The sequence below is a fragment of the Myotis yumanensis genome, unplaced genomic scaffold (genome assembly GCF_028538775.1).
Source record: "Myotis yumanensis isolate MYYU_CA2020_CCGP unplaced genomic scaffold, mMyoYum1.0.hap1 SCAF_6, whole genome shotgun sequence".
Classification (NCBI taxonomy): Eukaryota; Metazoa; Chordata; class Mammalia; order Chiroptera; family Vespertilionidae; genus Myotis; species Myotis yumanensis.
The window spans coordinates 31,130,204-31,145,927 of NW_027223757.1; the positions used below are offsets into that span (position 1 = coordinate 31,130,204).

A 15,724-nucleotide genomic window follows, 5' to 3' on the forward strand; every position below is an offset into this window, starting at 1 on the left:
TTCTCACATATCACAAATTAACATTTATCTATCCACCCATTCATCCAGCCACCCATTCATCCAATATACAATTTACTGAGTATAATTCCAATAAATGTTCCAGGGATTAGTGATAACTTGTTGAACAAAATCAGATAAGAAAGGTACTTCCTGAATCTTATTGTCTAGGGATAGAGACTAATATTCACTTAAAAATTGTAACCACTTATTAACAAATAAGCCTTAAATGGAAATGAAGGAAACTATGGGAGTTCATATAGGGGACCTAGTCTATGGTGTAGGGAAAGAATTTCCTAAGGAATTTTGAGCTGATTTTGCAAAGATGAGAGGAATATCAAGAAGATGGGGGGGCTGTGGAAGAAAGAGCATTCTAAGTAGAGGAAATAGCAGATATACTAGTAAAGGCTATGAGACAGTAGGAGGAATGACAGTTTGGAAGACCTGGCAGAAGCTATATTTAGCTAGAGGAAAGGATGTGAGGATTAAAGGATGGTTTGAGAAAACCTGGAGAAGTAGGTAGGAGAATGATCATATAAAATCTTCTAGGTTGCCATAACCGGTTTGGCTCAGTGGATAGAGCCTCTGCCTACGGACTGAAAGGTCCCAGGTTCGATTCTGGTCAAGTGCATGTACCTTGATTGCGGGAACATCTCCAGTAGGAGATGTGCAGGAGGTGGCTGATCGATGTTTCTCTCTCATCGATGTTTCTAACTATCTCTCTCCCTTCCTCTCTGTAAAAAAATCAATAAAATATATATATAAAAAATAAAATAAAATCTTCTAGGTCATGTTAAGATTATTGATCTTTATCATAAGAAAAACTGACAGCTAATGAAGAACAGACTAGAATCTGCATGATCTAAATCATATTTTAAAAACAATATTATGGTTTTTTGAAAAAAAAAGACCTTAGGGTGAGGTCGGGACCTTGAGGTTTGGTGACATGAGTGTATATAAAAAAACGGTTTGGAGACTCTTGTACCAGCTCATGTTAGAGACAATGGTAGCTGGGAGTGGGTAGTAGGGTAGTAGCAGTGAATAAGGTGAATAATTTGAGAGATATTTAAAAAGTAAAAAACATGGTAGCTGAAATAGAGATGATGGTGGATACTGAAAAACGAATGGCTTTATGAGGAGAGATCATAAAATGATTTTGAACATATGAAATTTGAGATATGCTATGAGTTCCGGGGTGGTAATACATATTTTAGAATCATTGACAAATGCATGCTAAGTTAAACTATGAATGATAGTCTCAAGAAGACAGCATAGAATAAGAAGACGTGGCTGCCTGAGACTGAGCTTTAAAGAAACTAAGCATCTGAGAGCCAGGAACACAATGATGATCTGGCAAAGGAGGCTAAGGGATGCCCAGAGAAGCAGGAGGAAAACCAGCAGAGCATGATGCTACTGAAGTCAAAAGAAGGGAGTTTCAAGAATCAGAAAGATAGTCTGTGTCAAATAGCGAGAGTTGAAATACGGTGGGAACTCCGATTTCCCTGTTGAATGTTGTGATGTGAAGGTCATTGGGCACTGGTGGAGGATGGGAGTGGAAGGCATATTGAGAGCGTTAAGGAGTAAGTGCAAAGTAAAATAATGTCCAAACAACCCTGTTAGAAGTTTGTGAACAGGAAAGCAACAAAGAGAAACTGGACAGGGAATATGTGGACCTACATGGGATATTTATGTTTTAAACTATTGAAGGAGAACTAAGTATTTTTAAGTGAAGACATGAAAGAATCCAGCTGAGATTACAGCAATAGTGTATGTTTCCTGAGAAGGCAGGGAGGGGAGGACAGGAGTCCAGGTGGGAGAGGTTGGACCCATCCAGGGGAGCAGGCGCTCCTCCATTCTACCAGGTGGGTGCATGCCACGGGAGAGGACAGGCGCAAATGTTGGGGGGTGAATGGGTTACATAGGAAGAAGCTGAGTGTTTCTCACTAAAGGCTTCTATTTTTCTCTCTATATAAGTAGCTGATCGATGAGCCAAGAGTGAGGTGGAGGTGGAAGATGAAGGTTCTCATGGTGATTTAAATTAGATGTAGCAGAGGTTTGCAGAACTAGGGAAAGGTTATCTCCAGTAGGACTCAGCTGCTAACTTTACCTAAGGTGATATTTGCTAGATGGGCGGCATGAAATGGCAGAGGAGCAACACATGTGGGTAAACACTGTTGTATATTGTCCAAATTGCTATGTGAAAGAGTGTATTTTTTCTATTTGTAAGTTTTATTATAAATTATACTTTCTGAATTCTGAATAGGAGTTTGAAGGCTTTAAAGTCCTATTTTAAAATCATACATGAAATTATATATTTCTACCTAAAATTAATTTTATTGAGTGAAATCAAATATTTATAGAAACCCAAGGTGTAAAATTTGATAACTTGTATTTATACTTTACTTTCCTAGTTATATGTCTCCTCCTGCACTTAAAAGTTATCTTCACTTTTGTATCTCGCATAGGTGCTTATATCTACTATAAGATATAAGACAGGTGTACATTTTAGGGTAGGGAATAGTGCAGGTTGTTAATATCACAGTTTTTATTTATGAAAATTGAAAAAAATAACCTGATTACAAATTTAGCAGGTGCTGAAAGAATAAAAAGGCAGAAATCTGATTTTTTGTTTCAGAATTGAATTGACTTCATTAGGGAATAAAAAATCTTGGATTTTTAATTTTCAATCTTTATACTAAATTTTTTCTTTTTAAATTAGAAAAAAATAATTAAAGTTTGCATTCAATATTATTCTGTATTAGTTGCAGATGTACAGCATAGTGGTTAAAAATCAGGTACTTTACAGAGTGGTCCCCCGATATTTCAGGCACTCACGTGGCCCCATACACAGCCATCACGATATTATTGACTATATTCCCATGCTGTAACCTACATCTCCATGACCATTCTGTAACTACCGATTTGTACTGCTTAATCCCTTCACCTTTTCCACCTAGCTCTCAACCCCTCTCCCCTCTGACAACAGCCAATCTGTTCTCTGTATCTTTGAGTCTGTTTCTATTTTGTTTGTTTATTTTCTTCTTTATATTCCACATATAAGTGAAATCATATGGTATTTGTCTTTCTCTGACTCATTTCACATAGCATAATACCCTCTAGGTCTATCTAAGCTGTCAAAAAAGGTAAGATTTCATTCCTGTTTATGGCTGAGTAGTATTCTGTAGTGCTCTATTCTGTATATGTACCATACTTTTATTTATTTTTTAGTTGAAGGCGAACGCGTTTTATAGAAATGTAATTATGAATGAAAATTCAAAGGGTGCATATAGTTCTGTGTGTAGGGTGTGATTAAGAAAGTCATTTTGGCCATAATGTATTGGGTTAGGCATTCAGTTTTCACCAGAAGATATTCTGGAGACAGCAGGCAATATTTTCTTGAGATGTAGGGCCCCAAATAAAAAAGATCTGAAAGGTCTCCACATTTAGAACTCAACTTTAAGAATATGATTAGTTGTACTTTGATTTTTCCTTTTAAAATGAGAAAAATAGCCTGTAATTTTATATACAAAAATCATATATCAAATTATCACCTACATTGAACATAAATTGATGTGTAGTCAATAATAAATAGTGCTGCAGGTCTTTCACAATACACATTGATTTTCAAAATTTTGTCTTGCTTTATTTTAATGTTTCTAATTAGAGGTGAATAGTGTTTGAGGGAACTTGTGGCTATTGTGTTTGAGGTTTTATAATTAAAAGATTTATTATTTTTTTAATATGTTAGAGAAAGCAGATATAAGAGACATTGGGAAGAAAAGGAGTAAAGATGGAGAAAAGGAAAAGGAAAAATTTAAATGGTCGTTTCATGGTTCCAGACCCTCATCAGAAGTCCAGAACTCTCTGCTGTCTCTGTCGGACTGTAAGCGCTCAGTCTCCTAGACTATGGACTACTTTAGCTGTTTCCTGAAGTGTTGAACCTCTGTGGAGCATAGAAACATATCTCCTGTATAGACATCCTATATACTAAAAGGCTAAAAGGCAAATCGACCAAACGGCAGAATGACTGGTTGCTATGACACACACTGACCACCAGGGGGCAGAAGCTCAACACAGGAGCTGCCTCCTGTTGGTCAGTGTGCTCCCACAGGCCAGAAGCCGGGCTTATGGCTGGTGAGTGCAGCGGCGGTGGTGGGAGCCTCTCCTGCCTCCACAGCAGCTCTAAGGATTTCCAACTGTTGGCTAAGGCCCAGTCAGACATCCCCCAAGGACTCCCAAACTGCAAGAGGCACAGGCTGGGCTGAGGGACGCTCAAAGTGCATGAATTTCATGCACCCAGCCTCTAGTATCTAAATAAGCATGTGTAAAGTTGCCTGTAAGGTTCCACATATGAGACAATAGTGAAGGCTATCCAAATTCTCATGGCACAACAGTCACAGGAGAAGGAAGACATATACTAACATATATTATATATTAGCAGATTATAAAATTTATATTACTCTACACAAGTAAGATATGTTGTATATTCTACATAAGGTAGATATATTAATATACAATCATACAAAGTATATAAATGTTAGCATATGTATTATATATTAGTATATGTCTTCTGTATAAATTATATGTAGCATATATAACATTTTAAGATTATATAACATATACCCATTATCTTTGTTGTTTTTTAAAAAAATGTTTTTATTTACTTTAGAGGAGGAGGGAGAGGGAGAGAGTGAGAAATAGCAAGCAGCTGCCTCCTGCACACCACCTGTTGGGGACCGAGCTCCCAACCCAGGCATGTGCCCTGGGAGGAATTGACCCAGTGACCTCTCCATGTATGGGAAGATGCTCAACTGAGACACACTAGTCAGGGCATATTATACACATTGTCTTTTTTAAGACTTTACATTTCTACTATTGGGTCATCTATCTTGGTGCTTCCAGAATGTAGGTTCTAATTTTCAGCTTTCCATTCATTCCACGGTTGGAAACACATCTCTTTTCTTCCAGCACTATGCTTTATCTAGTTTCTCTTTTCATTTTGTCTTCTTCCTTAACACATTATTATGGTTTTGTGAGGACATTTTAATAATTATGACTTTTTATAATTACAGAAACATGTCTGGTGGTTTGTTAGAGAAAAGAGTCACTAGTCATATTTTAAATTCTGTATTAAAAATTGTTTTCTTCTTTTGATGCCTTAAGCAATCTTTTTTGATAGTAGATGGCATGACATTCCCAAAGTTATCGATAATTCATCATCACTGTGAAAATGACTAAACCTTTCTCTGAGTTTCTTTCTTTGGGAAAATAAAGTTAACAATGCCTTTTTCCCCCTACCAAATTAAGAGATAAGGTTAATCTCAAGATACAGAATATGGTTTAGAATTTGGGCTGTGGATAAAACTGCCTGGGTTCAGATCCCTGCTCCATGAAAATCATACAAAGTTTAATTTTTTCATGTAAAAATATGTTTTTATAACTTTATTATATTTTACAATTAATCCATTTAAGGAAGATTCTGGTTCATGTCTAATTTATATTTTGTGTCTCTAAAGATACTATTCTCAATTAACACCTCTAACACAGTTAAATGTAAATGCTCAAATTAGTAAAGAAATAACACAAAACTTTTAATTAAAAATAAAAATAATAAAGGAAAATAAATTATATTATTTTGGCCAGAATCTTTAAAGAACAAAAGGACACCCAATCAAATATAGAAATATCAGGGATGTTAAGGAACATGTTAATAAATAAGTGGTGCTCAGAAGCAAAGTCTAAAAGCATTAAACATTTCAAACTAAGTTACTTATGTTTTCCTTCTTCCTGGACGTATTCATTTATTTATAATTTTTTATTCCTTTTCTTTAGTTTTTATTGATTTCAGAGAGGAAGGGAAAGGGAGAGAGAGAGAGAGAAACATGAATGATGAAGAGAGTCGCTGATCAGCTGCCTCCTGCATGACCACTACTGGGGATTGAGCCCACAACCTGGGTGTGAGCCCTGACCGGCAATTGAATCGTGACCTGCTGGTTCATGTGTTGATGCTCAACCATTGGGCCATGAAATGACATGAAAACTCCTGCACTTCTTTAAATTCAAAATAAAGATTTTTTTAGCTATGAAAGCTAAGAAATGTCACAATGTTAAAATCATTCATTTGAACATAATTATTTGTAGAACATCCTAAGTTAGATTGACTTATGACTAGTAAGTCTATGTCAGTGATGGCGAACCTTTTGAGCTCGGTGAGTCAGCAGTTTGAAAAACCCTAACTTAACTCTGGTGCCATGTCACATATAGAAATTTTTTGATATTTGCAACCATAGTAAAACAAAGATTTATATTTTTGATATTTATTTTATATATTTAAATGCCATTTAACAAAGAAAAATCAACCAAAAAAATGAGTTCGCGTGTCTCCTCTGACACACGTATCATAGGTTCGCCATCACTGGTCTATGTGATAACATTTTTACAGTGAGATAAAATGATTTTTAAGCAACTAAATAGTACTATGATGAAGGTAAAATTAATGAGATATTCTATAAAATGAATGCACATATTTATTTTAAAAATTTAGAATAACTTATCTATTTTTTACCAGCAAAGATAAGGAATTATCTTCAATTCTAATTTTTTAAGCTTTAATTCTATCTTAATGTTCATTAAGGAATTTTGGAATGAACTACTGACAGACCCATTAGGACACCGTATATGCTTGCTTTTGCAGGTTCTTCAGGAATACAGTCCCCTCACATGGTTGTGTATGCTACCTTTATTCCTCTCTATTTGTTTGAAAAGAGGATCTTTTCACTAGAGATGATGGTGAGTACTCACGTCCAGGAGGCACAGTATCATTTATGGTCTGTGTGTGTGATTATGTCTTGTGATAGAAGGTATATCTGGGTTTAAATAGAAACCACTCCTTCCTGTAAAAGTCTGCCATACAACAAGGGCAATACCGTCAAGCTAATAGGACATAATGTGCCATTATGAATATATAGTACCAGTTTCTCTGTTTTAATTCAAAGTTAATTCACTTTAGCATGGGTAAATCTAAGTGTGCTTCCCAGCCCTCCCTCCAACTTGAGCCTCTTGTGAAGATCTTAATAGGCCATCTCAGCCCTAGTTTGTTGTTTGTTCGGTTGGTTGTTTTTAATTCCTTTTTTTATGGCACTGACTAAGGTGCTATCTTAGAAATTTCCAAGAGATTAAATGCTCCAACACCAAGGGCTACAAAACAGTATGAGCCATGCTTTTGGAGTCCATGGTCTCAAGTAGAGGAACCACTTAAACACTTTTAAAGCTGAAAAATGTAAGGATGGATGAAGGCATTACCAAAAGAAAAGGGCTCAAAAGAATCCCTGTGAACTTCTTTCTGGGCATCCTCCTTAAAAACTAACATTTAAGCACAACGTTAAGTTTTGAATTTAAAGCATGAAAAAAATGACATTTATTCACTAATTCAACAGATATTTATTGTTATTCTAATGAGCTAGGCTCTGAGCATGATGAACAAGATTAACAAAGTGCCTCCCACCTCTCTGCCCCCAGAAAGTTTAGTCTAATGAGGAAGGCAGACAAGCAAACTACAGCAATGAAGTTAGAAAACTGGTCTGAGAGCCCACGAGGTGCCTGGCCTATGGTAGTGATGGCGTTCAAATAATGAGTTGGATGAGTGACCGAATGGATGGGAAACAATGTGGCACACAGAGCAGAAACACGTCTTCCTGTCTAATGGTTGGCTACAGAAGTCTTCCCAAAGAAGAAATGCCTAAGCTGTGGCCTTAAGAAGTTAGCCTAATAAATAGGAAAAACGCTCAAAGCAGAGGAAAGCCTGAGGGTGAAGGAGAACCCACTGGGTTCAGGGAACTGACTAGAGTTGAATAGATGGCAAGGGAAACATCTTAGAGGCAACTTGAGAAGTGAAAGGGAGTCAGGACAGAAAGAGAATTATTATTCCTCCTGACAATGGCTTCAGGGACTCGAGGCTCAGGAATTAGCCCAGTGTCTGTAGCAGTAATTAAATGAACTTCAAGGCTGTAATGAACTGACTGTACTTTCACAGTTTTCCTAACTTGACTGCTAATTATTTTATATTACCCACTAGGATGGTCTAGTTCTCCTGGTAAAAATCAAAATTCAATGGAGGTATAATGTTTTAAAGATAAATCTACTGGAAAAAAATATCTGTTTTAATAGAATTTTGTTCAATGGAGTACATTGATAAAAATTATAACCCCAAAGTTAATGAGCCCAACATATAAAATAAAGACAATACCTTATATTTTTTGGTCCAGAATACAGAAAAGACAGCAAAACTTGGGAAGGAAAAATGTGCCATGAGCATTCCACATTTCCCCCATCTTCTTGCTCTTGGGTATTCTAAATGCATTTAGTTTTATTTAAATGGGTCCTAAAAAGGCCTCTCCCATCTGCTCAAACCCTACTTTTGGAATATTTGAGGTGGGCTGGGAAAAGGGAGTGAAAGGGTCTTATGGGCAAGGAAATTTCAATTCATTAATGATTTTTAAATATTTTTTAAGTGCCTAGTTAGCATTTCATTAGACCAGTGGTTCTCAACCTTTCTAATGCTGCGACCCTTTAATACAGTTCCTGTGTTGTGGTGACCCCCAATTTTATTGTTACAAATTGAACATAATTAAAGCATAGTGATTAATCACAAAAACAATACGTAATTATATGTGTGTTTTCCGATGGTCTTAGGCCCTGTGAAAGGGTCACTTGACTCCCAAGGGGGTCACAACCCACAGGTTGAGAACCGCTGCATTAGACTGTTTCACTATTCTAAATTCCTCTCTGTCCCTAATTCTAATGAAAGGAAACTTGAGATCCTTTAACAAAGCTTCTCAACATCAAACTATAACTACTAATAGCATTACCTTACATCATTCAGCAATATTGTGTGTTAGAAATAAAATGAAGCATGAGAAATTGGCTTATATACCTTAAATCTGGCTAGTTAGTACTTTTGCAGATTATTCAAACAATACAATACGTACTAATATCAAAACTTAATTATTTCACACAATAACTCACACTTTCAAAATATTTTAAATTGTTTTGTTTTGTAATGTTTGACAGCTCAAAAACAGAAAGTAAATAGACTACAATTTTGGTTGAAATTGTTAGAAGGGATTGAGATTTGCACTAAATTTTATGAATAGTAAACTATCTTAGAAATATGCAGTTTATAAAGACCACTTGGAGTATGATTTCTATTTTTGATATTACTTCAATGTAGATTTTGTAGCAATATAATTTTTGTTACAATAACTGAGGCATTATCTTTTTAAATAGCAGTCATAAATTTTATAATACATTCCCATGAAAAGAATTACTTTAAAGTATTGGGAAATTTCTAAAATTTGACAGGTTAAAACTGTAGGAAAAAAGTTAAACTTTAGAACATGCATAAAAGTAATTTTTAAGCTACTATTAGGCATAATTCCAGAGTTTCTGATTTTTTTCAATAAATTACTAACATTTCACAAAAGAGATTAAGTGGATGTGACAATTTTATTTTTTATTTAGTCCTTTTAAAAAAAATCACTGTCTCTTTATTTTGAATATTTATAACACTTTTAATGGCTCATCGGGACTCAATAGCACCCGGATGGACTCCTTACAATTATTGTTACAATGATTAACTAACCCCTGGATTCAGGAGGAACTGTCCTATCTTACAGAGGCCCCGCCCCCTCCCGATTTGGTGTCTCCCTGAAGTTTAGATTGAGCTATAGAGAGAGTCACAAGAGCAAGGCATGTTCTAGCCAAGGCGATGATTTGGAGTAGCCTGAAAGGTGCTTCTGGTCCTAAAGACAGCTTTATAAATTTACATTTTCAGGCATTTCTGTTCCCATAGAGATCAGTGATGCAAAATCGCCAGGAGAATAACAGTTACTGGTAAAACTGACTTTAACGTAGTCAATATTTTATTTTACTTTAACAGTTTCAACATTTAGACTGTGAGCATCAGAATTTGACTACAGTGTAAATTCATTTAATCTTCACATTCTTCTTGAGTTCTTATGGCCTATCTCAGCCATCAGTCACTAACTGAAGTTCTGCTTCAGTAATATTCGGAATTGCTCCAAAGCCGAGTGGCTTCGGGAGATCTGAACGGTGGAATATGGGAAGCATCATCTGTGTGGGAATCTACTTGCTCTGGCAGGACACAGGGCAGACTCTCTCCCCTGTCCTATGAATGGCTCCGTTGTCAGAGGGACGGCGGGGATTTCCTGTGGGGAACTGCTGTTTGTGGGCGAGGGCATAAACTGTGGACAAGGCAACTGATTATCCCCAGACACTCAGTGCAGTAGATTTTATGAACATTGTGTAGCTATTGCTGGACACACACACACACACACACACACACACACACTACATATTAAGTACCTGTATTAAAGTTTAAACCTATAAATACCACGATTGATTACTTTGGACTAAAACCAATGTACTGAGATTTTCACAATCTCATAGAATCAAACTTTTAGAACTCAAAAGTAGCTTGTAGTTCTTGAGTCTCCTTTTGTAAATAAGAAAATGGGGCCACAGAAAAATGAAGAGATGTTAAAAACACAAAAGGTAATAGTGCTTATGTTAAGAGACGTAGTAATATGGGTGCTTTTTGTTTTCCATTATTACCACTACATCTCTATAGTGGTGGCAGTATTTCTATAATGGCAAAAGTAGTATTGTTTTAAATGCATGAGGCAATGACAAGCATCCTTTTAAATCTGCCTTCTACCTGTTAGACCACTTCTGCTGAGAAGCTCAGAGAATACGGCCTGTCCCACATCTGCAGCCATCCGGTGCTGGTCACCAGAACCAGGTCCTGCCCACTTACAGCACCACCGAAACCACCACCAGTGCCTGCCTGGAAGCTCATTCGTCTAAAAAGGGAAACTGTGGTAACAGCTGAACCTCAAGGTACGGTGTCCATTGTCTGAAAGGCTTTCCAATCAACGCCACTCTGCATGCAAGTCTCATCGTTTCATTTGTAAGGAAAGATGTGTGGCCCTGGCTGGTTTGGCTCAGTGGATAGAGCATTGGCCTGTGGACTGAAGGGTCCCAGGTTTGATCCGGTCAAGGGCACATTCAGGAGGCAGCTGATCAATGATTCTCTCTCATCACTGATGTTTCTCTCTCTCTCTCCCTCTCCCTTCCTCCCTGAAATCAATTTTAAAAAAGAAAGATGTATATTAACGCAAACAACCCAACATTATGCCTAAAGCCTTCATTGAATTTTATGTCTCCTTTGTAAAGTATATGATTATCTAACCACTAGTATGTGGTATACCTGAAACATACAAAATAATATTGAATGTAATATATATATATATATTTTTAAAGTATATATATATATATATACTTTTTATTAAATTTTATATCTTTAAAGGATTACTTCGTCATAAAAGATAGGGCAATTTGGTCTATGGGTAAACTGACCAGCTATATCGAGGCCATTATGATTATTATTGTGAAAGAAAAATGGTTTGTAGTAAATAATACAGAAACTTGGGTAGCATAGGTTAAACTACTACAGTGAATTTCTGATATGGAAATCATTCTAGGTTACCCTGTAGGACATAACCTTTGAAATAACTGGTTTCTATTTATAACTTCTATAGGAATCAAACTTTTGTCCTGGATACCCTCCTGTGTTAACCTTATCATATAGCCACTTAAGGAGTGGCATTTGTCCTCAGAAATAGATTCACACTGGCTGAGAATGGGGCAGGGGAACCGTTCCCACCCTGTTGTTATTCTCTCAGCTCATTGCTAAATTCCTCACAACCCATGCCACATTTTTCACTTCTTTAATATTTTTCTTTACAAGTCTTTTTCCATGCGCATTAACTGAATGAGAGAGAGATGAAGATGGCAAGAGAAGAAATGAAATAGTAATTGAAAAGTCAATTTTAAAGTAGAAGCACAAACATAAGGAGATGGAATTAAAACAGAAAAAGCACTAATACTTTAAAAATTATGACCTACCAGAATAACTCATAATTAATGTTTCAGCGAACAGAGCCTTTCCATAGTGACTTTAGCAATTGTGGTTTTTTATGAAGGATGATATAAAAAACTGGAGTGCTATGTTATATGTGTTACGTGTTATTATTAAACAAACTTAAATTATGTTTAATAATAACAACAGCTTTTGTCATTTTTTTTGGTTTTCATTTTCCTGCTTTTGCGTTTTCTCCCTTTGTCTTTTCTAAGACCTCATCATTATCTAAGTGCATTCACCCCTTCACAGTCCTTCACGTCCCAGAGGTTAGTACATTAGGGGCTGTGTTCACAGGCCTGTCACCTGAAGGAACAAGAAAGCCAAAGCCACAATGAACATACCAAGTGCCAGTTTACAGAAGGTATCCCTGTGAAGCTTGTTGATATGCTTCAAGCCTTTGATCCGATGTACCATGGTTTGTACCTCTACTGGTGGTGATGCTTGGTGTCGCTCCCGGTGCCAATTCAAGCATCACCGATCCTTTATTGCAGGTGACAGGATCCTTCATTGCACACCTCGGTCACAGTGTAATACAAACATCTCAATGGTACTCAGGGTCCTAAATCTGCAATAGCCACATGTATTGGAATATATACCTATTCGTCACCTCCTACTTCCAACCATAGTTTCCACATTTTAAAAAAATAAATAGCCACTGTTAGCCATGTCATGTTCTTCATATTTGCTTTTTGCCTACATTCATACAGACAGTACAGCTGGTAGCAAAGACTTCTCTAGCACAAATGTTTTATTCTTGCCAAGAAAGAACAAAGAATAAAGAAATGTCTGGTTTGGGTGGAGAGGAGAAATGGTCAATTTGTTCTTTATTTAGGCCTATCTGCCTCTCTACCTCCTGCTTGATTGTTAGTCATCTCTTTACATTTCTTTTGTTTCTGCACTGGGCTATTGGTGCCAAAAAGTGCCATCAGACACTGGAAAGGAAAGAAACTCTTTTATCTTTAAACACAATATTTTCGTTAAATGCACAGAGACACATTTGAAATCACTGTTCATCCAGATCATCAAGGAATTGCTAAATGAAAGGTAAATATTAAACACATAGATATTTTCTATTTCACTACTGATTGTTGTGTAATTCTATGTGAGTGACTGCTTTTGTAAGCTGGTCAAGAAAATTAAGGAATCGTGGGATTCCATAGTCACAGTGTCCCACCTCGAGGCTTACACATAATTGTCTTTCTCCTCTCAATTGGATTTAATGTTTAGGGTGAAAACTAACAGGAAATAGACAGAGAGCATTTCAGAGGCTACCCCAGAGCAAGCACAGAAAAGTCATGTGTATGTGTCAAAGCTTCAGTTTCTCTCCAGTGGGCATCCCTTCGCCGTTCTAGTAGCTTCTGTTAAAATAACCTTCCTTAATGTTTAATTTCAGCGTTCACCAGGCCAGTGCATAGCCTGTGTCCCGTGTCCACTGAGAATTCCTTCGAGGTTAGCTTTACATTCCTATGAATATCCACATATCCTTTCTCGACCTACTGCTTTCTTTGCTGCTCATGACCTTTACTTGGTTACGTTTCTGTTCTTCCACTACTACTTCCCTGACTTAGTCCACATTTCCTTTTCACATCCTAAGCGATTGTGCAGGGGTTAACCAAGAGAACACCTTTTTTTTTTTTAGTAAAAGACTTTTATAGAAAGCCACTCCTGTACTTGAAATAGCAAATGCCAAGTTGCCAAGTAATAACTCCAAAAGCCATTGCTAATGTTCTCCATTGAGACTCCATTGTTTCATGCTGCAAACCGGAAAAGCAACTGAGGAGTAAGCTAAAGAAATCTCATATTGGCATGACTGATAAGCTTCTTACCTTTTTTGTTTGTTTTTTTTAAGAAAGACAACCTTATGTATCCCAGGAAATTTCTATTTAACTCTATTGAAATTTGATGGGTAAATAGTAACGTAATTAGTATTACATGTAATCTTAGAAGATGGAGAAAAAGAACATCACACTACCTTTTTCTCTTCAGAAATAATACAAAAGAAGCCTGAACAGTTTCTTGAAATATCAAGTCCATTCTTGAATTTTAGAATGACTCCCTTTACAATTCCAAAAGAAACGTAAGTATGTTACATTCCTTTATTTAAAAAATTTAAGAATGGATTTTACTTATTTTTTTTCAAAGCCATTTATTTACTTATTATTTATTTATTTATTTTACATTTTATTTTTTACTTTTATTGGGGTGACATTACTCAACATGAACATATAGGTTTCATGTGTGGATAACTAATTTACAAAATCTGTACGTAGGACCATGTGCCCACCACCCAAAGTCAAATCTCCTGTCACCTCATATTAAGATCCCTTTCTTCCCCCACCCCCCTCCCTCTTGCAACCACCACACTGCTGTTTGTGTTCATAAGTTTCAGTTTTATATTCCACATATGAGTTAAATCATATAGTTCTTAGCTTTTTCTGTTTGACTTATTTCACTTTGCATAATGTTCTCAAGGGCCATCCATGTTGTACATGATGCTATTTCACCCTTTCTTATGGCCATGTAGTACTACATTGTGTATATATACACCACATCTTTTTTATCCAGTCCTCTATCATAGGGCACTTTGGCTGTTTCCAACTCTTGGCCACCGAGAATAATGTTGCAATGAACATAGGGGTGCATATATCTTTGCATATAAATGATTTTGAGTTTTGGGGGTATATACCCAGGAGTGGGATTGTTGGGTCATATGGTAGCTGTATTTTTAATTTTTTGAGGAATCACCAGACTGTTTCCCATAGTGGTTGTACCAGTCTACATTCCCACCAGCAGTGAATGAGGGTTCCCTGTTCTCTACAACCTCTCCAACACTTGTTGTTGCTTGTCTTGCTGATAATGGCCACTCTAACTGGTGTAAGGTGGTATCTCATTGTATTTTAATTAGCATTTACCTGATTGCCAGTGAGGTTGAACATCTTTTCATGTTCCTCTTGGCTGTTTGCATGTCTTCTTGGGAGAAATGAAGTATGTTACATTCTTTCCCACAAATGCATCTTGCTCTCGAAAAAGTATTTTGTGGTTAAAAATAACACTAAATGGGAGCATTTTGAAAAATATTAATTTAATGAAAAGGTGAAATATATGTATAAAATATAGTAAAGGATAGTTCTTGGATCTTGTACAGCTTGTGATTTCACTAATCTACTTAATTAACAAACATGTCTTTTTCACTTTTTATGTGTGAGTGTTATGGGCTGAATGTTTAAGCCCGGCTAAAATTCAGATGCTGAAGCACTAACCCTAGTGTGGCTGTTTTTGGAGATAGGGCCTCTAAGGAAGTAAGTGTGGTTAAATGAGATCATAAGATTAGTGCCCTCATAAGGAGTCAGAGTTCTCTCTCTCTCTCTCTCTCTCTCTCTCTCTCTCTCTTTCTCTCTATTCATCCACTGAGGAACGGTTATGGGAGGGCACAGCTAGAAGGTAGCTGTCTGCCATCCCCATGTCGTCACTCTGACCTCAGACTGACAACCTCCAGAACTGTGAGAAAATAAATTATTGTCTAAGCAACCCAGCAAACATAGAAAACTACAACAAGGCACTATATTTCACTTGAAAAGAGAAAGATAGCACACTGTCTTGCCCCACAGAGATGCCAACTCCTGGGGAAGCTGTATGGATAAGGAAATAATTGTAATAAAGTGTAATTGTCATAACAAAGGTATGTCCCAAGTGCTATGGTTGCCCCTCCACGAACCTATTTTGCAG

General features: G+C 36.6%; 1 protein-coding gene across 4 annotated transcripts in view; it reads left to right on the forward strand.

Moving 5' to 3' along the window:
- The window catches only part of ADGB (androglobin), a 124,606-nt gene that overhangs the window by 34,000 nt on the left and 74,882 nt on the right, over positions 1–15,724 (forward strand). For 3 of the 4 annotated variants that reach the window (XM_070417857.1, XM_070417858.1, XM_070417860.1), the window contains exons 9-12: positions 3,746–3,880; positions 6,692–6,786; positions 10,740–10,914; positions 13,985–14,075. In XM_070417857.1, coding sequence (XP_070273958.1) covers positions 3,746–3,880; positions 6,692–6,786; positions 10,740–10,914; positions 13,985–14,075 — 496 coding nt within the window. The remainder of the gene's footprint in view (positions 1–3,745; positions 3,881–6,691; positions 6,787–10,739; positions 10,915–13,984; positions 14,076–15,724) is intronic. The other variant, XM_070417859.1, reaches the window with a different exon arrangement.